The sequence below is a fragment of the Monosiga brevicollis genome, genomic scaffold (assembly GCF_000002865.3).
Source record: "Monosiga brevicollis MX1 MONBRscaffold_6 genomic scaffold, whole genome shotgun sequence".
Taxonomy (NCBI): Eukaryota; class Choanoflagellata; order Craspedida; family Salpingoecidae; genus Monosiga; species Monosiga brevicollis.
This window is the reverse complement of record NW_001865043.1, coordinates 802272-825202: the sequence shown is the minus strand read 5'-3', so window position 1 is coordinate 825202 and position 22931 is coordinate 802272. Positions and strand designations below refer to the sequence as shown.

General features: G+C 56.1%; 2 protein-coding genes across 2 annotated transcripts; both read left to right on the top strand.

The window, feature by feature from the left end:
* Nucleotides 1-4047: 4047 nt before the first annotated feature.
* Nucleotides 4048-6225, top strand: MONBRDRAFT_21358 (uncharacterized protein; the record flags this gene model as incomplete). Its single annotated transcript, XM_001744671.1, has 8 exons — nt 4048-4218; nt 4313-4441; nt 4590-4649; nt 4798-4850; nt 5000-5234; nt 5359-5555; nt 5701-5781; nt 5952-6225. The coding sequence occupies 8 exons, from the start codon at nt 4048-4050 to the stop codon at nt 6223-6225; spliced, it is 1200 nt and encodes a 399-aa protein (XP_001744723.1).
* Nucleotides 6226-6828: 603 nt separating this feature from the next.
* On the top strand, nt 6829-22569 carry MONBRDRAFT_18473 (uncharacterized protein; the record flags this gene model as incomplete). Its single annotated transcript, XM_001744670.1, is given in 12 exon segments — nt 6829-7499; nt 7730-8243; nt 8348-8423; nt 8528-8778; nt 8867-9146; nt 9164-11985; nt 12219-14711; nt 14879-15563; nt 15621-15735; nt 15886-16045; nt 16159-19553; nt 19710-22569. 12 exon segments carry the CDS (start codon nt 6829-6831, stop codon nt 22378-22380), a joined length of 14133 nt encoding a protein of 4710 aa, XP_001744722.1. The 3' UTR covers nt 22381-22569.
* Between the last annotated feature and the right edge of the window lie 362 nt (nt 22570-22931).

Below are 22931 nucleotides of genomic sequence, written 5' to 3'. Positions count from 1 at the left end.
TCAAGGCCTTCCGCGCGAGGGGGGGGGGGGGGGAGGATGGAGAGTCTCCACCGATAATGCTGGCAAGGAAGAAGAGGAAGCAAACAGATGGACCAAACAGAGAAGAAGTGTCGGGGACGGGAGGATCGATGAGTACTCACGCCGGCGATGAGCTCGTCGCCCGGCTCGAGGTATTCAAACTTGGTCTGATCAAAAAGCAACTGGGACCAGCTTTCTTCTACGAGGCCCAGCTGCTTGGCCACTGCATTGCAAATGTTGCGGCGCATCTTTGGGCTCTCCTCGCGATCTAAGCAATTTGATGTTCCAGACAATGGGCACCCAGCACGGCACGCGGGGTCAGCGTGGAGCCGTTGCGCTCAACGATCAATCCAGCAAAGCCCCTGATTTTGATGGAAAGCGTTTGCCGAGTACGGACCGCGCATGGTGTCAAAACAGTCATCCGAGGGCGCTTCAAACTCAACGCCAGTAGCGGTGGACGTGCGGATGGGTGTGACCCCCTTGCCATTGCGCACGCCTGGATGAGTCAGCTCGGCCGATAGGCCTAAGTTACAATGTTGTTGAAGATTGTGAGATTGGGCAAGTCGTGGTGAGTTCTGCCGCCTGCGCCATGATGGAGCGCAAGGAGGAGCTCTACACGAAAGCTGGAAGAAAAGGGCGGACTTTGGGACAAAAAGACATACCCAGGAATCGAAAGAGGGCGACAAAGGTCACACGTTGGGTACGCAGCGTCACAGCCTGCACAAGCTGCTGATACGCTGCTGGGTGACGGGAGACCACCGCACGAAATCCTGCAATTGGAATTCGAATGACCTGGCAGAAAGACAACCGCAAGAGTCTTGTGAGTGGTGGCCAGCACCGAGGTCCTGCATGGACCTGGTGCGAACGCCTGGGACATGAACTCAAGGCGACCAAAGATAGGGCGCACCTGAGTGTCATTCGCGGCTGCACGGGCAAACACAGTCTTGTACTCTGAATCTACACCCGCAAGGTGCTCAATAATGCTGACGAGTGATGACACGTGTTCACCAGGGCCCAGGGTGGATAGGAGGAGGTCTTCCTTCTCCTTGCCCGGATGCACGCAAAAGAGTTGAATGACGCCTGTGACGAGTCGGACGCGTCATGAAGTTGTCATGAATGAGTGGTTGTGGCTCACAAAGTGTGGTGGGGCGCAGGATGAGAAGGTACCTTGCTGGACGATGAAGACCGAGTTGTCCTGCTCGCCAATCTACGTAGAAATGAAACGTGTACAGGGCCAGAAGGGAGGATCAACAACCCGGATTGCAGGGATGAGCATGTTACGTTTCTTGACCAGCAAGTGAGCAAACGCGGCGGTTGCTCATGGATCGGGGCCTCTACCTTGAAGAGGTACTGCTCTCTATCCAAATGAACCGTCTCAAGATGGTTGGCCCTAAAGTTTCAAGAGAGAACGGCCCAATGTGTGGGCACCCACGTTTGTCAGAAGCAGAAAGGTCACTGAGACTGAACACACGCGCTCATGTGTGTGTGCGCATCGGTCAAAATGCTCAAGAAGGAAGCAAGGATAGAAGCGAGTAATTACGGACAGTTCATCGAAGACGGCGTCTTCAAAAGAGCCGAAAATACGCAGAGAGCGCAATGTTAGTCTGAGTGGTCAAATATCCGCAACCATGGACAAGTGCTCAAGTGAGCCTGTGCAGTCAACCGGATCGGCCACGATTGCAGACAAGCAACAAGGTAGAGGCTTCATTTCTGTGCAACGACTGACCTGGCTTGGGCTGATTGGGGATCAAGGTCCTCGACGCCCTTGGGATCAGCCTATGAGGGATGTGCGTGGCCAGCCTTGTGAGTGTACGACCAACTAGCCAGACCCCCGAGAGAGGAAAAGGTTGGGGCGCCCACGATGGCTCGCATTGAGTTGTGAGAACAAACTCAACTGCGCGTGTACCTGAGGCTCGAGGAGACTGTGTTCCGGGGCCTTGGGAAGCAGCAAGTTTTCCCGGGGGTTGTTCTTGATCAAGCGCATGACACGGCGAGCAATTTGCCGCATGCGGGGTCTGATTGTTGCAAGTCTTGTGAGGGGCAAACCATTCGCGTTTACGACGATGGGCCGTGCGTCTGTGTGTCTGTGTGTGTCTGTGTTATTGTACGAAAAGTGGGTCGGGAGAGGCGGAGAGGCAAAGGCCCGTACTTCTTGCCACGGACGGTCGCAGGGTTGATGGCGCCTGGGAAGACGATGGACTCTGTCCGCGTCATTTTGGAGGCCCGGCGCACGACCTGCGGCACCCACCAAACCATCGAACTGCCGATGAGCAAGTCAAGCGAAGGGACGGGACATCTGACATGACATGTGTGTGGAGGTCGTTGCGGAAGAAGATCAGAAGGATCTCGGTGCCGACATACACGATTGAACCAGAGAGTAACAATGTCACGCTTGCGAATCTTAGCATGGTCCTCCAGGCTGAGCCGAGTCCGGAGACGCCGTTGTTCATCGCGGGCTTGCAAGTAGACGGCCAAGGTGATAAAGGTCCCAGTCAATAACAATGAGCTCAACAAGGCCTAAGGTACAATGATGAAGGATTGAGGACAACCAGGTCGAAACAGTGGCGCAGCTGAGGCAGTCAAGGCAGTTTAACCGAGTCGATGCCCTTGGACAACGACGGTGTGCGTACATATTGATAGATGAGAGCTGACAGGGAGCCACTCAAGGCGGTGAGCACACTCAGGAGCCAGGGATCCACGGGCCACGAGGCATTGGGGTCCATGGCAGCGAGTGCCCGGGCAAGTTGAGTTGGTGTGAAGAGCACTATTTCCTCGCCGCTATGAGAACAGCTGCTCAGACGCTTTGAAAGAGGCTCTTGCAGTTGGTTGTCGTGGCTGGAGCTAGACGAGTTTGCAAGGCGCGAGCGAGCGAGAGCGTGAGTGAGAGAGTGTGTGTGAGAGGAAAAAAAACAAATCAGCTGCTCGGTGTGATGCAATGCATGAAAACAACCGGCACAATGCAGGCGTCTGTCAAGGAGCGTGGCTTTCAACTCATGCCCAATGATCAACTGGCGGCAACACTACCCGGCCAGCATCGCACCGCCCTTTAACGGCTCCAGGGGCGCTTTTTGCTCCATCAATCAAGTCACCCAATCCGTTTTGCTGACCTTGGCTGTTGTTGTTGTTGTTGTCATGTGTGTGTGAATAGTGCGAAGCTGGCACTTCTCTCTCTTTCTCTCTCTCTCTCTCTCTTTCTCTCTCTCTCTCTCTCTCTCTCTCTCTCTCTCTCTCTCTCTCTCTCTCTCTCTCTCTTTCTTTCTCTCTCTCTCTTGTTGTCTGTGATGATGATTGCTGAAAAGGTTTCAAAAAGGATGACATTAATGTCTGACATCTGACAAATCGGATTGCTCTGGATGTCGAAATCGTGTCGTGTGGTATGTGGACAGTGTCGCACTTTGTCACGCTATACTAATTTGTTTGCCAACAGAATGTCGCAATCCGTGCTGACAACCAAAACTGCCCCTTGCACCTTGCACACGCAAGCACACACACAAAGAATGCCTATGGCTAGCTTCTGGCTTGTTAAGGGAAATGGCTCACGATGTGTGTGTGTGTGTGTGTGTTGTGTGTGTGTGTTGTGTGTGTGTTGTGTGTGTGTGTGTGTGTGTGTCAGTGGCTTCAATGACCTTGGTGCAATCGTCAAAGTGGCAGCCGCACCGCACCGCACCGCAACTTGTTGGCCTTCCCAATACAATACATCTGATGCAGCTTCCTCTCATTCCTCTTGCTCCTCCTTGTTGCTCTTCATCTCCTCTCTGCCTGCCTGCTTGCTGGCTGTCGACCCTTATCTACCCTTCTTCTCTGGCCTGATCAAGTCAGAGAACGACACTTTGTGCATTTTCAGAGCTCGAGTTGCTCAAGAAGGTGTGTAAGCCACGTCTGTCTGCCGGCACCGCGCACACCAACGCTGTGTGGCATGTAGCTCTGCGCATCGCTTATCAAAGTGGTGGCTGGTGTCGTAGATCTCCACCAACCGTGACCATGGCTTTGCGGCGTACGCCTCAACAATTCTTCCAAATGTCCCGGTCCATGGCCGCGTCCTCCTCGGTCTGGGCGGACGTCCCCATGGGCCCACCCGATGCCATTCTGGGCATCACCGAGGCCTTTAAGAAGGACACCAGTAGCGTCAAGGCCAACCTCGGCGTCGGTGCCTATCGCACAGATGAGGGCAAGCCGTTTGTCCTTTCCTGCGTCCGCAAGGTAGCACGCTTGCTTCCCCCATCAAACATCGTTCTCGGTCTCGGGACAAGACGCGCCCAGCCACCCTGCACACATTCATGCCTCGGCCTCGTAGGCGGAAGAACGCATCCTTCAAGAAAACTTGAACAAGGAATATGCTGCCATTACAGGCGTGGATGAGTTTCGCGGCCTCGCCGCCCGCCTAGCCTACGGCCCAAACTCCCCCGCACTGCAGGACAAGCGAGTACGTTTCACTGCCTTTGCCGGACTTTGCGGCCTCGAGTACGGGTCACGCCACTCGGATACCCGTTTCTTGTATTGTCTTGTATTGTTGGTTCCTTGGTTCTCAATTGCCTTTTTTTTTTTAATGTACATCCACTGTGCATTCGAAGGTGGCAACGGCACAAGCGTTGAGCGGCACGGGCGCGCTCCGCGTTGCTGGACATCTCATGGTAAGCTCCTAACTTCGCACAGCCGTCCTCTTCTTCCTCCTCTTCTTCTTCTTCATCTTTTCCCTCTCCTTGTCCCCTGGCTGCTGATGCATTTGAGCTCATGTGCTTCTTTGACTAGAAACGTTTTGTTTATCAAAACAGTGCCAAGCCAACCATTTGGATGCCGACCCCCACCTGGGGTAACCACCTCCCCATCTTCCGGTTCGCGTTTTGTCCTCTCCGAAAACTTTAAGGGAATCATACACACGGACGCCTCTGCTTCCTGTGGCGCCTTGGGCGCCCCAACAAAATCCACACTCTCACCTGGCTGTACACTACAACCTCACATGATTCCCTTTCTTCTTGCTTAGGGATGCCGGTCTCGAGATTGGCCAGTTCCGCTACTATGACAAGAGCACGTGTGGCCTTGATTTTGACGGCTTGATTGACGACTTGAAGACCAAGCCCCAAGAAGGCGAGTTTGTTCTTCTCCATGCCTGTGCCCACAACCCGACGGGCGTGGATCCCACCCCAGATCAATGGAAGGAGATTGCCAGTGTCATGAAGAGTCGCAACCTGCGCGTCCTTTTTGACATGGCCTACCAGGTACGCCCATGCCTCGCTCACACACACACCACGTGTACAGATGCGTCGCTCCTTTTGGGCTCAATGGCGAAACAACAGATGTAACGCGACGTTGGCATAATTTTTCACGCTTTGCTGCCACCAGGGTTTTGCCAGCGGCAACAGCGATCAGGATGCGTGGGCACTTCGCCATTTTGTCTCCGAGGGATTCCAGCCGATCGTGACCCAGTCGTTTTCCAAGAACATGGGCCTTTACGGCGAGCGTGTGGGTCTGTTGTCCGTGGTGACCGGCTCCCCAGAAGAAGCCGCCGCCGTTGAGTCGCAGATTAAGATCATTATCCGGTCAGTCCCGTCTCACCCCCGCCACAAAGACCATGAAAATAACAGAGAAGCCCAAGATTAAATAGCATGAGCCAACCAGTCACGGCGTTGCAAAGGGTTTCCCATGCGTCTCACCTCACCTTGTTCATCATGAACCCGACTTCAGTCCCATGTACTCAAACCCGCCCGTTCATGGTGCGCGCATCGCCGCCTACGTTCTCAAGGATGAGCAGTTGTACAACGAGTGGTGCGTCTCCCGTAGCCCCCCATAACTTGTGATTAGAGCGCTGTCACAGCCCCCCACTCGCTCAAGTCCTGCCTTTGGCCCTTTTTTGTGTGGGGGGTTTTTTGTTTTTTGTTTTTTTGTTTGTTTTTTGTTTTTTGTTTTTTCTGACTCATCTGGATTTTGATCGTTAGGTTGTCAGAGGTTAAGAACATGGCTGATCGCATCAATACCATGCGCCAGGAGCTGGTGCGCCTTCTGACCGAGTATGGCTCGACTCTCAACTGGAACCACATCACCAATCAGATTGGCATGTTCTGCTACACGGGTCTTACGCCCGAGCAGGTGGACCGTATGCGCGATGAATTTCACGTGTACATGACCAAGGACGGCCGCATCTCTGTTGCCGGTGTCTCCTCCAACAACGTTGAGCACATTGCCCGCGCCATTCATGAGGTGACCAAGTAAAATGCGTTGCTTGCTTTTGCTGTCATTTCTGCTTGCGACAGGAGTGCAAAGAAGGTTGTGGCTTGTGAGCCGTTCCACATCAAGTGTTTCATTGGGCGAGAACCCTCGACCCTGTCTCAAATCAATACCTGACACTTGTTTCCACAAATCTGCACCAACATGGATAGGATCAGACACTTGTTTCCACAAATCTGCACCAACATGGACAGGATCAGACAATGATGCTTCCTCGCTCGACCCCCCTCTTTCCTTTTTTTTTTTTTTTTTTCTTTTTTTTTTTGTCCATGTCCTCCTTTTGTTTTTCTTTGTGGAAATATTCTGTTCGCAACTGTAGTTGTCACCATGTCTACTTGGCAACCAAATGCCAAGTCGTTGCGCTTCTCCCTCATTTCCATCGCCCCCACCAACGCACAACGACCTGTTCACTACCACCACGATTAGGGGTGACCTGAGACCCGCTCAAACTGCGCACCAACCTTGGATTCTGGATTGATTGATTCGTGGTATCTCGCTCTTGAGTGACCCATCCTGATACAAACAAGCGGAGTGCGCTTCCGTGCGCACTCGCTGGAGGAGGCAGGCACTGAGGCAAACGCCGCCACCATGGCCGCACCATTGACGGGCCCGCGCCCGCCAATCAAGCTGGTGCCCGCCAGTCGAGCCCATCAGATCGTCAAGCCCTCACAACACCTGCAGCTCTCACGCTTAAGCACACAAGAGTACCTCGACCAGTTAACGACGATGCATGTGCCTCGCGTGCTAGAGCTGCTGGATATCGGAGAATCTTCCGAGCACCGCACTACCCCGCTGGACCTGGACCGCCCGCTCTTTCAGCCCTTTCCCAGCGACATTCGCTTTCAAAACTATGACGCGGGTGACGTTTGCGAGGTTCCACTCACACTCACCAACATGGATCTGGTGGCCCGCCGCATCAAGCTCCTGCCTTCAGAGTCCCCATACTTTGATATCATCCCACCCAAAAATGCCAACGTCAAGGTGGCGCCGGGCGTCGCTATCGTGTACACTGTGCGTTTTCATCCCGACGCCGACCGTGACTTTGCTGATGAGATCGTCTGCCTCACCGAGCGAGAAAAGTTTGTCATCCCCGTTCATGCGATTGGCGGGCGTGGCATTCTGGACATTGTGGATAACGTGGATTTTGGGGAGTGCATGGTCAAGTCCACTGGCACCAAAGCTGTTCTTCTCCGCAACATTGGTCGCGCACCAGCACAAGTGTCCTTTGAGGCGACCGCCCCGTTTGCTGTTGAACCAAAGTATGTCTGTTGATATCTGCCTCCGCCACTCGACTCAGTGCTGATTGCGCCAGAAGCTTTATTGCTTGCCCTGCATTTCCTTTCTTTCTGATCTTGACACTGGGCAAAACCGGCCATGTTTTGAACCCGTTTTCTCGATTTATAAATCCGGTCTGCATTGATGGCAACATACTCACCTGGTTCCTGACACCCGTCTCCTTCGCACTCTTTCCGCGCCCTGCGGCATTTAGACAAGCGACTCTGGCTGCCGGTAGTGCCATGCAGCTCCAGCTGACATTTGCTCCCGCAGAAATTGGCGTGGCAGAGGGCTCGCTCCAGGTGTACTACGAAACGGGCGAGACCACAATCACGCAACTGCAGGGCACCAGTGGCAATGCCAATGTGCGGCTAGAACGCTCAACCCTGGCCTTTGACCGCACTTACCTGGGCACCATGTCCCAGCGCTCGGTCAAGCTTGTGAACCACAGTAGCCAGGTGGCCCACTTTGCTTTCAAGGCCTTCGGCTCCCATGACGAAGAGCAGGGCGTTCGCAGCTCTCTGCTCACAGCTTTGGAGCAGGACGAAGCGGAAGAAGTGGACGACTTTATGGCCATGTTGCAGTCCGATCCCACGGTGCAAGCCCACATGTCCGTGCTTGCCCGTAAGCATCGCCAGAACCGCGAAGATTTGGACCGTGATGGCTATTTGTATCAAAATGATATCTTCTCCATCGAGCCCCGTGAGGGAGATGTTTGGCCACATTCGGTACGTTCACCACGCAGTGCGTTGGTATTTGTACGGCCGCTTACGCTGGGTCTCGCCTCCCTGTCATGCCATTGTCTCACGATCTGCTGGCATCATGAGAGTAGGAAGTCGACGTACTCGTGACCTTCTCCCCCGATATTCCTGGCCCTCAAGAGGTGACCGTGTACTGTGATGTTACAGGTGCGTAGGCGACTGTGCTCTCGCGAATGAATACCGACATGTGCTTCCTGCAACTGTGCCTTTGACTTGCCATCATGTCGATCTTCCCATGCAACGGTGCACAGGCCGAGAAGCTCGTTTGCCGCTCATTTTGACCGGACATGGCCGTGGCCCGACGGTGCAATTTGATTTTGATACCCTGGACGTGGGTGCCATCTTCGTGTCATCCAACCACCACTACGAGATTGAGCTCTACAATACTGGGGCCATCCCAGCACGCTTCAATTTCGAGCCCCTGGCCTCTGTCTTTGCCGACGCTTTTCGCTTCACCCCAAACAGTGGTGAAGTAGCCCCTGGTGACAAATTGGTGATCGATGTACGTCTTCCATCGATGCCCTTGTCCATGAAATCCACTTCGAGATGAAACAGCCCGCCTCACCACCGCTGTGCGCTTGCTCGTCTAGGTATCACTGTGTGCACAAAAGTTGGGTCTCCTGGATGAGACATTTGAGTGCAGCATCGAGGGTCGTGAGGAGCCCTTGAGTATCACATTCAACGGACAGGTCGTCGGCCCAACGTTTTACACGGATGTCACCGAGCTGGACTTTGGCCCCATCGCCTTTGGCTTCCCCGCTTCCCGGGTCTTCACCCTTTTTAACACCAGTTCGATCGAGCTACACTATCGCCTTCGCTTGCCTGATGGCGTTCCTGCGCAAAAAGAAATGAGCCTCGATCCTGCCGAAGGTCAGTTCGCTTGACAGCAAATCTGCCCCTCTATCATCATGATCATCATCATGTCGACCATTCTCACCCTGTGGTCAACCTGCACGCACCCCCAGGCGCCATCAAACCCGGCTATGAAGCCCGCATTTCCGTGCACCTCACACCTCAGTGGTGTGAGCAGTACAACGTGGCCCTCATCTTTGACATTGTGGGAGTGGCGGATGGTGCCTATGAGCTGCCCATTCATGCTGACTGCGTTGTGCCCGACGTCACACTCAGCGAGCCCATGATTAAAATGGGCCGATGCTTTCTACGTCACACCTATGAGAGCGCCTTGAGCTTGCACAACCCCTCTGACTTTCCTGCCCACTACGTTCTTCTTCTACCTGATGCTGCTGAGACCGGCCTGGAGGTGTCTGCAGCAGTGGAGCGTGGCGTCATTACGCCCCGGGGCGTTACGGCCGTTCCGCTTGGTCTCACCGTCCAAAACCTGGGCCCATTTACAGCCACCATCCGCCTGGAAATCGTGGGAAGCATGGATGAGCCCTTGGCCGTGCAGGTCAACGGCCTCGGGCAGGGACCAGTGGTGGCCGTGCTACCCCATGCTCTCAGCTGGTCCAGCGTACCTGTGTTGACGGACAGCCCCAAACCACTGACGCTCAGTAACGAATCTCTCATCGAGGCCCCCTTCCGCTGTCTCTTGGATGAACACAGTTGTTTCACCATAGCGCCCATGGAAGGTTGTTTGGCCCCTGGAGAGCAGCGGGCCCTCACCGTGCACACGCGCCTTGATGACGTTGGCAACTTTGAGGATAAGCTGCGAATCGAAGTGCCTGAAAGCCCTGAGCTGGTGGTTGATCTGCGCGCGACAGGACGCGGAGCCACCGTTGTCTTTGATCAGGACGTGTCTGATCTCAACTTTGGCCACGTCTTTGTGAACCAGTTGGTGGAGCGTCGGCTGCGCGTGGCCAATCACGGTCGGCGCGTGCAGAAGATCTACTTTAGCTTAGATTCTCCACCACCCGGCGTGGACGGTCACTGCACGGTCATGCGTGGTGCTGTCTTTAAAAAGGTTAAGACTCCGGCGCGCCCAAATCCGCCCGATCCCTCGCGATCCATCTTTGGCGTCTTGCCTGAAACTCTGATCTTACAGCCCGGAGAAACACAGGATGTTGTGCTGAGTGGTCACTCCACGGATGTTTGCGACGTGGAGGAAGTACTTTTATGCCATGGGAGCTTTGACAACGAGGTTTCGCGCGTACTCCACTACCGTATGCAAGTGCGTGGCACCTTCCAGCGACCCTTGCTGCAGCCTGACGGTCGACTGGTCGAGTTCGACTGGACGCCCGGCACCGAGACACGTGTTCCACTTGTTCAATCCATCCATCTCGAGAACGTGGGTGTGCTGCCCGTTGAGGCGCGCCTGCGCACCACAGGAGCCTTTCAGCTCGTTTCTCGCCCAACGCTGCACGTGGAGCCCCGAGATGGGGCCACGGTGGACATTGCGTACGACCCCTTGCACCGCAGTGACCGTCAACCGCGAACTGATGAAGGACGACTCTTCATCGAGTACGTCCAGGAAGCACCGGCCGATACCATTCGTCTAGTGGCCGCCGTTCATTACCCAAACCTCGAGTTTTCCACGCGTGAAGTGGCGTTTGGTACCGTCATGAACGAGACCCAGCACGTCCAATGCGTAACGGCAACCAACGTCGGGTCATCGCCGCTTGATTATGTCTGGCAATTGGTGAGCAATGCTGGCACCCCGGGGGACGAGGCGACAGACGACGACGACGCGCAGAGCAGGGGTACTGAAGCCTTTGACATTGTGCCCAAGCGCGGGCGCGTCCTGCCTGGAGCCACGACTGACTTTGTCATTTCGTACTTTGCCCATGCGAATCGGGAGTCGCGAGTGGAGGCCATTTGTGCTGTGCACGATGGGCCTCGTTACCGGTTCCAGCTCTCGGGTGCTGCCGCCGCTGAGCGCTTCAAGCTGAGCACGGATCACATCACCTACTCAAGTCTGGACCCAGGAGCTGCTCAGAACGAGTCCGTTGTCACCATCACCAACTGCAACGATCTCCCGCTGCCCTTTTCAGTGCTCACCTCTTCTGAACGAGTACGTGTCACGCCAAGCCAGGGCGTGGTCGAGGCCAACGGCACTGCGAACCTCCAATTTGATCTCTTGGGCAAAGCACCGGATCGTTTCACCAATGACATCTTCTTGCAAGTGGGCCGCGACCTGCCCCGATGCATCAAGGTGTCTGCCGACACGGCCTTCCCAACCCTCTCGCTCCCTGATATCCCTCGGCGCTCTCCCACCGAAGCAAGCGATGTGGACGGTGCCATGGATGACTGGCAGCTGGCTCTGCGCCACGGCCCTGAAAACAGTGCTGTCTTCAACATGGAGCTTGATCGGGCCGTGCTCTGTCGCCGGCTGAGCCAAACAGAAGGGATGCGCCTGACGCGCGTCATGCTCCCACCCTACGTCGTAGACATGGGAAGCGTTCAGCGCAACCGGGCCATTTCGCGCACTTTTGTTATCCGTAACCCTTTCACCCGCCCCGTGAGCGTGCATCTGGGCAAGAAGAGCGTGACGGCACTAACCAGTGCCGGATTTGCGCTTGAGCCCGAGGTCATCACGGCGCTTCCCGAGGGCGAGGAGACGACGTTGACAGCCACTTTGCAAACCCATAGTTCTTACGGCCTTGAGTATGAGCTAGGACCTGTCGAAGTCACCGCCCTCTTTTACATTGACCAGGGGCCCCGGCTGCCCGTAGTGCTGCGTGCTAACGTGTGCTTGCCTGAGCTCCGCGCGGAACTTGCTCAGTTTGACTTTGGGGCCATCAACGTTGGAGAGGTACGTGCGTGGACGGGAAGAACCAACAGGGCAAGCCTGCATGAGAGCTCAATTGAGACGACTGCGTGCGCTTGCATCCCATGCATTCGTAGTAGGGGAAGGAAGGGTTGTGTGGTGCGAAAAGAAAGGCTTTCTAGGAATTGGTTAGGGCTCATGAGCAGATGCGATGGCATGGGCTGCTTTAATTTGATGCCGAGCTAACGCTTGACTTGCTCGTTGTTTGCGACCCGCAGTGCGCCATTATCGAGGTTCAGCTCACCAACACCGGCCAAGTCGAGGCCAACTATGCGCTTGTGAAGCCCGGGCTTCCATCCAACATGGTATCCTTGTCCAAGAAACAGCAAGACCGTGAGCAGCGTCGCCTGCACATGTCCAAGGCATTTGCTGTCGTGCATGATACCAACGGCTGCTTGGCGCCCAGCGAGACCACCAAGTTACAGGTCACTTTTACACCCAGCGAAGCCGGCACCTTCAAGTACGACGCCCGCATCCACGTCGCCGGCCAGGAAGAGGATATTCTCCTGCGCCTGCTGGGCCAAGGCGTGCGACCAGAAATTCAGTTTGCCAAAACAAGCGTCGAGCTCCCGCCTACACTTCCCCGTAGCGATCCCGTGATCTTTGATCTTCATGTGACAAACGACAATGACGAAGACGTGGAGATTTTCAACCTCGAGTACGATCAGCAACACCGGCTTGAGTCTGAAATATTTGAGCTCATGAGCGCCGAAACGGGACTGGAACAAATCTTGCTGCCGCCTCGGGCGGTAGGCGAGCCCTTGCCCGCCGCGCTGCGCGCCATTCTCCCGTCACACCGGCCATCACAGCCGCAACACACCGAAGCGACGGATGGGGTTGCTGATTCTAGTGAGACAGGTGCCGATGCAACGGGCAAGATTGAGCAGGACGAGCGCGAGGCCATTGACCCAGCCGTCGCGCTGCAAGAGGTCATGGACGCTTACCTTGGTGGCGAGCGCTACAAGCGAGAGCAACGCCGCGACCTGGGTGGACTCAATCTCGTCGTATTTGGTCCCACTGGCTGTGACGTGGAGCACTTGGTGACTCGCCTGGCGCAAGACTACCATGCGTTGCAGCTTGACTTGGACGAGCTAGTGCGCGCAGAACTTGCTCGCAACACCGACTTGGCACGAGAAATCCGTGAGTTTTTGGCCCAGAATGCGGTTGAACCGTCGCTTCCCGACACGGCCAAGGGCCGTCGCAGTTCCAACAAGGCACGCTCTTCCGAGTCGGGTCCCGGTGCCATCAACGCGGCAACGGGTGGATCAAGCAACAACCCTAGCAGCACGATTCCTGGACGCACCGCTTTAGCAACGCCGATCGTACCCGCAGACAGCATGTTGGCGAGCGCGGTTCCCTCAGAAGGAGCCACGAGTGAGGCGGCCGATGATGCACCCTCCACGAGTGCTGTGCCATTACCACTTGAGCTACTAACCACACTCATTCGACAACGCGTGAACCAGGACGACGCCATTGCGGGCGTTATCTTCAACGCAAGTCAGACCCTCTTTGCTACACCGCCTTGTGCGGTGGCCGCCTTTGTTGGTGCCGTCGGCCGTCGCGACAACGTTTTTGCATTGCATTGCCAGGCAGACGCAGCCGCCTGTGTGCGTCGCTTGGTCGCGCGCCAGGAGGAAGAACGTGCCAACGCAGCAGCGGCCCGCGCCGCCTTGGCAGAAGCCAGCCGCCCCAAGCCCCCGCCACCACTCGACGAGGACGAGTACGAGGCCCTCAGTCCTGCTGCGCAAGCAGAGTACGATACCAAGGTGTTAGAGTATCGCCGCTTTGTGACGCGAGCCGCAGAGGAAGCAGAGAAGCAACAGCAGGCTCTAGAGGATGAAAAGCACACCAAGCGTACCAAGAGTCGGCAGGGCCGAAAACAGCGCAAGGATGGCGCTGCAAACGGGGCCGCTGGAGCTGAGACCGAGTCGGACCTCGAGACATCGGCGTTTGAGAGCCAGGTATCACAGTCCTTGACGCGCTGTGAAGCCATGCGCCGAGTTTGCGACTTGTGGCACGTCGAGAAGAATGAGCTCTCCGCCACCTATCTCGAACAATTTGGCCCACCCGTAGTGGCAACAGGCAAGAGCCGGCGCAAGGGTTCGGCACCAGATGGGAGCTCCGTTAGTGCTGTTCCCAACACGGAGGAAGCGGAAGCTGAAGACCCGGCTGCACTCGGGCTCTGCACGATTGAGCTCGACCTGGAGTTGGGAGTCGAAGCGGCCGCTTCGACTGTATCGGCAGCGCCAGAGGTGCCTTCCGTGCGGGAGGTAGCTGTCCGTCTGGGCTTTGAGAAGGTTGATGACGACGCCAGCCTCAAAGCGCGCCGGTTTGCCCTTGCAGCTCTCCGCGACTTTGATTCGCTTGTCGAGCAGCCCTTGCCTGAATTCATGTTTGTAGATGCCGCCAAGCAGTATGCCGCTACTATGGCCAAACGTGAGGCGTCCCACCACATGGCTTCGGTGCCTGAAGACGAGGTCCTCAACAAAAAGAGACGTCCCATCTCGCGTGGCACCGCAGTCAGCACCGCCAGCAACAAGCGACCGAATTCCTCTAAAAAATTGAAAAAGTCCCCTTCCGGCCGCGCGCGCCATATTGAAGAGGAAGAGGAAAGTGGACCCACGGTCTTGGAACAATCCATTCAGCTCGACAAGACGCGGTGGATTATTCCGGCACATTCGGCCATTGCCATTCGGATGGCCTTTCATTCGGTGAGACTGGCACCTTTTTTTATTTTTTTATCTGAACCTGACTGATGCAACCTGTCTTGAGCTTTGCCTGCTTGCCTGTTGCGGTTGTACTTGTTTTGCTGCGCCTGGAGTGACCGCGTCGCCTCTCATCTCATGCTTGAATGGCCGGGGTCCGCGTGTTTCCTCAGGATGTTTGCGGCGTATTTGATCAGGCGCTCAACTTTGTCACGTGTGGCACCAATGATGTCACGACAGTTTACCTTCGTGGCACCACTGAGTTCCCCAGTTTTGATTCGTCCCCGAAGGCCATGTTTCGCAAGCTTCGGCGACCACAAGCGGACGAGCATCACCTCGCCAATCGGACTTTCTATGAAGCAGACAACACGATGGACTTTGGCCCATTGCTGATGGGTCGCTCGCGAGAGGACTTTAAGGGTCAACTGGATGCACCCAACGCCTTCCCCGTTTCCCTCCACAATCCGCACCCCTATCCGATTCAAGTCAATGCTGCCTTGGAAAAGGATGTCAACTTTGCCACCTTTGTGGTTGAACCAGCCACTCAAGCCATCGCGCCCGGAAACACAGGCACACTGCATGTCTTTGCCTTTCCAAAAGATGGCAAGGTGCACCTTGATTCCCTTATTCTTACGACAACTGACGCGCCCATGGCATGGTCTTGCAACATCCGGTGCGAGGGTGTGAGCCCTGCGCTCGAACTTGATGCCAAAGCGGTGTCATTCGAACGCATCCTTCTACGTCGAACCGACACGAAGATTCTAACGCTGCGCAACACCTGCAAGCTTCCGGTCTGCTGGCAGCTGGTTGGTCTAGAGCAGCTCTCGGCCGAGGCCAGTGCATCGGCCGCCAAAACAAGTGGTGAAACCCTGCTCCCGGGGAAGGCCACGGTTGAGGTCACCGCTCAAACCCTAGAGGGCACCGTTGATCCTCTGGGCGAAATGCAGTTGCCCATGCACTTCCGCTCGCTCAAGCCCATCACCATTACAAAGAAGGTTCGTTCCGATTCAACCCTCGTGCTTGATTGCAAGTTTGCCAGTATGCCTGCGAGCCAGTTGAGACATCAACTGAGCGTGGGATCCCACGCCTAAGCACCCTGTTACCCTAATGTTGTGTCGCTTGGATTCGCGCTCACATTCACTGTCGCGTAGATGGTTCAACTGCGTTATGGCGATCCCAGCAGTCTGGGTGTGATCAAGGCCGAATCCTTGGCCATCTCCGCCGAAGCGTATGACGTTGCCCTGGACGTAACCTTTCCTCGCGCGGATCGACCGGTGCTCGACTTTGAGACTATGCGCGTCTTCGACGAGAAGACGTTGCAGTGCACACTCAAGAACAAGGTATAGTGTCGCTGCCCTCTCGTGCCAAATCCACGCAATGCCAATCCCTGTGGTCGCTCATGTGTACCTTTTTTGACTGTCGGACCATGCTTGGCTGCCAACGCCTTGTTCAGGGGCGCTATGAAATTGCGTTTAAGCTTGAAATCGACCGATCCGTGCTCAAACAGTACCGACAATATCTGGATGAGGACTGTATTCTCATGACCCCTGCTTCAGCTTCCTTGCCCTCCTTGGACAAGACGGTTGTTGTCAAATTTGTGTTCCGCACGCGCAAAGAGGTCACGCTTGACAATGTGCCTTTGTTGCGCTGCAAGGTGATTGAGCCCCACATGAATGAGGTCATTGCATCCATTCCCATCAACGTGTCAGCACGCTCGGTGTTCAGTCGCTATGCACTGGCCCCTCAGCGTGGCATCAATTTTGGTGCTGTTTTGATGGGCAGCAAACCCGAGAGCCGTGAGATTGTGTTGGAGAACACGGGTGACTACGAATTCCGCTTCACCGTGTCCCGTCGGGCCACAGTGTTGCCCTCAACCTCGAACCGCACAGCACCGTTCACGCCGCGCAGCGGTGGCCGACGCTCAGCCGACCTAGCCAACTCAAACATATCATCCAACAAGCTTGTGACTGGCGCCTTCTCCGTGTATCCCGTGGCGGGCGTTGTGCCGGCTGGTCAGAGCACGCGCTTGCAGGTGGATGTTGACACAGCCATGCCAGGCCGCGATGTGCAGTCCTTGACGATTGATGTGGAGCAGCGTTCGCCCGATGATCACCCACACGGCCTGAGCTACGATCTCAGTGTTGAAGTCTGCAAGCCAGGTGTGGCCTTGGAGCCAGAGGCCATCTTTGCCGAACACTCGGTTTGCCGTCGCTTCGAGATGCAGGAGCAATCCCGCCCCGCCCTGACCTACTCCATCGAGGACGAAACCTTCTCCTTTGGCCCGCTTGTCATCGGCACGGTTTGTCAGGCACGCCTCAAGCTGCTGAACCCCACAAAGGTCGACTGCACCGTCAACTTGGTTTGTCGTGGCGAGAACAGCGTGCCCAACAAGAACAAGGTCGTTGCCGAACCCTTTTCGTGCAGTGTGCAGTCATTGCGCATTCGCAGCCATGAATGTCAATGGGTCCCCATCACCTTCAACCCCACGGCCATTCAGACTTACAGTGCCATGTTTGAAGCCACGGTGGAGGAAGGCGATTCCACTGCCAGTTCCTTGCGGTTCAAGCTTGAAGGTTCAGGCATCCTGCCGCGCGTGAGTCTCGTACAGCCCACAGCTCGCTCGGCCGAGGGGCTTCCCCTTCTTCGCTTCGACAAAACTCTTGTGGGTCAGGAGCGTACGCGCACGGTCATTGTTCGAAATGACGGCCCGATCGATGCCGCAGTCTCGCTACGAGCTTACTCGACGCAACCGCGAAAGCCCGCACGCGTGCGCACATCGGCCACCAGCACCCGCCCGGCCAGTTCCCGGGGTGGCCGGCGCGATGAGAAGCCCCTCAAACTCAAGGAGAAAGACAAAAGGAAGCCTGCAGGCCGTCCGCTGCGTTTGGAAGCGCCGCTGTCAGATGCAGGCGATGCGGCCGACACCAGCGAAGTATCTCCACGAATCGGGGCATTTGAGGTTCTACAAGGCACCGACTTTATTTTCATTGCGGCTGATGCAGAGGTCTCATTTGACGTTCGCTTCACGCCCGGTGCCCCTGAAGCCCATGGCGCACAACTGCAGCTCGTGGTTGAGAACAATGAGTTTGACACAGCTGTGATCGAGGTGGCTGGCATGGGTTTCCTTGCAGATTTGACGCTTGAGGATCTGGAGGAAGCAGATGGCGACTACTTGTTGCGCTATCCCCCGGTGGCAGTCGGCGAAACGATTGATCGTGCCTTTACCTTGGTCAATAATTCGGACCATGTCATTCGTTATGATGTGCGCGCGCGTGACAATGTGACCGTGAGCCCGCGCACGGGCCACATTTGGCCACAAACCACAGCCCAACTGCGCGCCATTCTTCAAAGCGATGATCCACTCTACTTGATGGCGGACAGCGATCGACTGCTTTGTGATTACACCCGTGTACGCTTAGCGGATGGTGCTCCCGTATGGCACAACGAGCGGTTTCACGAGCGCTACGAGCTGGCCGAGGACGAGCACGGTGGCATGGCCCGCATCAAGGTCAAGGAGCCGCTCTCAGAGCCCGCCTACGAGCGTTTGCAAGTGGATGACGAACGTATCACGGTCCAACTAGAGGGCGTTGTGGACTTTGCGCGAGTGAACCTGGATGCCAAATCGCTGCACTTTGCTGAAGTACCGGTGTTTGAGACGGTAACCAAGGAGCTGATGCTGCACAACCCAGGCGACGTTAATGCCACCTTTGAGTGGGTATTGGACAACGACGACCTGAATGCCGATGCATCGGTACTGCCGTTTGAGCTTGTACCAGCCAAGGGCGTTTTGCGAGGCCACGCATCGCAGCGAATCGAGGTGCGCTTCGCGCCGCGCCGCGCCGGCAGTTTTGATGGCTCCTTGGAATGCAAGGTGCAATGTCTACTCGACACCATCAAACTGCCTGTGCTTGACATTTCGGGCAAGGCCTTCATGCCCGTCTGTCACCTGGATTGGCCCGATTCGGACTATGTGACAAGTGGTCGGCGCCGGCACGACTTGCCTGGACCTAGCGGTATCAAGGGAGAGCTTGTGCCGGACCTCCGCGTGATGGAGTTTTCGGCTGTGGGGCTTGGCGTGTTGCAGCGTCATGCCTTCCCTCTTATCAATCCTGGCCGTAAGCCCATCGAGTTTGTGTGGCGGCCGCTGAACGCTGTTGGAACCCATACCGCCAAGGGTCTGCAAGTTGGGCCCTTCACCTGTCAGGTGCCCGAGGGTCGCTGCCTACCCAATGAGCCCGTGACCTTGTCCTTCACATACGCTCCCAGCAGTTTGGACATTGTTGAGACCTTCTGGGAGTTTACAGTGAAAGACTCTGACTTCCGGCGTACGTTTTTGCTTGTTGGTCACAGTGAAGAGCCTCGCCTGCACTTTGACGTGCAAACGCTTGACCTGGCGCCACTGCTCCTAAACAAGACGGTCACGCAGACAATCACACTGATCAATGAGGAAGCGCGCCCCTTCAATTTCGCGTTTGATGCGGCACAGCTGGCTGCCATCAACAAGGGCGCCACCGTGGCTGTCATGCCGACCACCGGTCGCGTTGACGCTCGTTCCCAGTTGCCCATTCGACTCAGCTTCACGCCCAAGCTGGAGCAGCCCTATGTCTTGAACGTGCTGTGCGATGTGCGACGCAAGCCCACCCCGCTGGCCATTCAAATCCGGGCTGAAGGCTACAGGCTGCACTCGCGCTTGGAGCTCGCTCCAATGGGCGCAGATAGCGCCACCGCCGCCGTGCCGTTAAGTTTTGATGAAACGGGCATGGTCCCTCTCGAGTTTGGCCAAGTACACGTGAACGAGGTGCAGCAGCGCAACTTCTTCTTGGTCAACACTGGCAAGTTTCCGCTCGAGTACAGCTGGGACGTGCTCCAACGTACTGCTCAAGCACCTGCGACGGGCGCGAACAAAGCTGCGCAGCGCTCAAAGATGATGGCCGGGCGCTCGGCCAGCAACGCGTCTGCTGGGCTTGGTAAGCGAATGAGTTCCAATGCCACAAAAGCTGCAAGTGCCACCTCTCGTGGTGGCATGTCACAGGTCTTGGAGGAGGCCATCTCCATCGAGCCGCGTACCGGAACCATCGGCAACAACGGCCGTGTGCCCATTACCGTGACCTTTCACCCACGTGCCGCGCTCGACTTGCGTGGCGCACTGGCACAGTGCACAGTGCACAACGGTCGTAAATACCGCTTGGAACTGGTGGGGGCAGGCAAGGAGCCCGACGTTGCGTTTGACACAGACGTGGTTCGCTTTGGCAAAACGTTTGTGCAGCGCGAGAACATGCCCGTGCGGGAGAAGGAAGTAATGCTTGTGAACCGCGATACCCACCCGGTGAGCGTGGCCTGTCTGTTTGAAGACACGACCGGTCCCATTTCGGTGCAGTTCACAGATGGTGTACTCAAGCCTGGCGAGCAACGCCCCGTGATGCTTCAGTTCCGCCCTACAAAACTGGGTGTGATCAAGGAAGAGATCTTGTTTCAGCTGAACTCGCTCACCAACATGCGTCTCAAGGTCACTGGCACGCCAGTGCCACTGCTGGTGCAATTGGAAAACCCCAAACATCGCCACCTCAACTTTGGCGTGGTCGAGCCGGGTACCAGCGTGGCTCGGCAGGCAACGTTGATCAACAAGAGCGCGTTGCCTGTCGAGGTAGATCTGGCTATGGATGAGCATGCCATGGCCGAGCATGGTCTGACAGTCGCTTTGCAAACTCCCGTTACTCTGCCACCACAAGGCTCGTTGCCCCTCAAGTTTACGTACAGTCCTCGCGCCCGTGAGCCGGCCTTCACCCAGGACGTATCAATCAAATATCTGGGTCAGCTTGAGCGCCTCCTGCAGCTAGCCGGGGCGTGTCAAGGAGTGGTGGTGCAGCTGGACCATGACCAGTTGGCCTTTTCCGGCGTGGTGGACAGTCGCAGCACACGGCGCTTGATCATGACCAACACCGGAGACATTGGCGCTCGCTTCCAATGGGATACTGCGAGCTTGGGCTCGTGGTTCACCATCTCCCCTGTAGAAGGCTACATCTCGCCGGGTTTGGAAGTGGCTTTTGCTGTCACGTTCCATCCAGTCGAGATAGGCACGGATGTTCGCTGCGAGGGCGTGCCGTGCCGCATCGAGGGCTGCGCCGAGCCCTTGTACTTGGACTTGGTGGGCACGGCGGCTGCAAAGACGGCCGATCGGGAGGTGCTGACATTCAACACGGAGGTGCGCCGTGCTGAGACGCGATCGTTCAAGGTGCACAACTCGACGGCCCAGCGCTGGGACTTGAACCCGGTGCTTGAGCACGAGTATTTCACGGGTCCCGAGTCCTTGACCGTGGAGCCGGGTGAGACCAAGCTCTACACTGTGACTTATTTACCGCTGACCATGACGTCCACGCGCGGTGCGCGGCGCGATGATGGTCGTTGGGCTGGCTTCCACAACGGCTCAGTCTTCCTTGCCTTGCCGAATGGCGATGCCAAGCTCGTGTTATTGACGGGTCAGGCACAGCCCCCGAGTCCGGTGGGCATTATCAATCGGGAGGTGCCATGCAAGATGAGCGTGTCGATTCCCTTAAAGGTGGTCAACTGGCTGCCCACGACGCAGCGCTTCCAGGTGAAGATCAACAAGACGCGTTATGATGTGAGCACGACACTGCAGGGCCACGACTATCTCGACGTCCCAGCCAAGGGCGAGACGGACTACATGCTGACCTTCCACGCTTACCGGGAGGGATTGACCCAGGCAGATGTGGCTTTCTTCAACGAGACGACTCAAGAGTACGTCACGTACGAGCTCATGCTCAAGGCAGTACCTTCAGGGCGATTGGATGTCATCAATCTGAGCACGGTGGTTCGTCAGCCGATTAGCCACACGCTCTCCATCGAGAATCCGCTACCTCAGCCCCTGAGTCTGACGGTTAATTCGCTTCTCGAGGGCAGCACCAAGCCTTGTTCGGAGTTGCACCATCCAGCTGTGTTTCGCGTGCCAGCCAAGGCCACGGCGGCCAAGTTTACCTTTGAGTACTTGCCACTGCTCACCCGCACGCGAGAAGCCAAGCTTGTGCTGCAGTGTCCGGAGCTTGGCATGTTTGTATACGATCTCAACCTCGAGGGCCTCCCTGCAGGACCAGCACCGACGAAACGGGTAACAGCACACCTTGGTGAGGCTCTGACCTTTCGGTATACATTTGTGAACTTGTGCTCGTCGCGCTGTGACTATACCGTGACGATCGATGGATCCAAGCACTTTCATGGGCCGCCCTCCCTGATGGCGCCAGCTGCGTCCAAGGCCGGTACGGAGGTCAGCATTGAGATGTCCTTTGAGCCCACACAGCTAGGCGACAGCAAAGCAACCATGACGCTGGCCTCGCCTGTGGGTGGCGTTTACACTTGCCCGCTGTTTGGCCAGTGCTTACCGCCCCGTCCCTCGGGCCCGCACGTGATCAAACCCGGGGGCAAGCTGGCACTGCCCTTTAAAAATGTGTTTACAAACACGGAAACGTTTTCCTACACCGTCGATCAGCCACAGTTTAACGTGCGCTCGTCGGACTTGTATAAGGCTGGTGAATCCAAGGAAATCCAGGTGCGCTTCGACGGTGATGGACAGGAGCGCGCCGGCAAGCTCATTGTCACGTGTGCCTCGGGTGCGCACTCGGGTATTGAATGGGTTTTTTATCTCAAGGGACATGCGTCGTAAGCTGAGCCCCTATCCTGGTCAGCCATGACTCTTCCGCTCTTACGGCTCGCACACGAATGTGTTATGTTTCATCTGATCTTGTGCGTGCGGACATCTGTGAACGTTTCATCTCTGTGCTTTCGTGTGCGTGTGTGATGTGGTGCCGATGCTTTGGCGCAACCTGTGTACCTCCAATTGATCTAGACACTTATTTCCATTTCATTTGAGTATCCATTGAGCTCAGACGTAGCTCCATTGTCGTAGCATATTGCTAGTGTTCGGAGGGATGGAATGCCTTCCAGTGGTGTCTCGGCCCAAATCGGCGAGAATGGTATCAATTGAAAAGAAAAGAAGGGGCGTGAGTGGTGAGCAGATAGTATGAATACTTGACTGTTCACCTGTCTGATCGTGTTTTAACCATTCCGTCCCTGATGCACATGTGGTGCACGCACTGTGTCTCACTGGACCGACGGGTATTCGCCTTCTGGCTCCCTGTGCCGCGTCACAACGACACTTTGCAACCGCAAACAAAATCAGGAAAAAACAGGAAAAACAGCGGAAAATACAGAAAA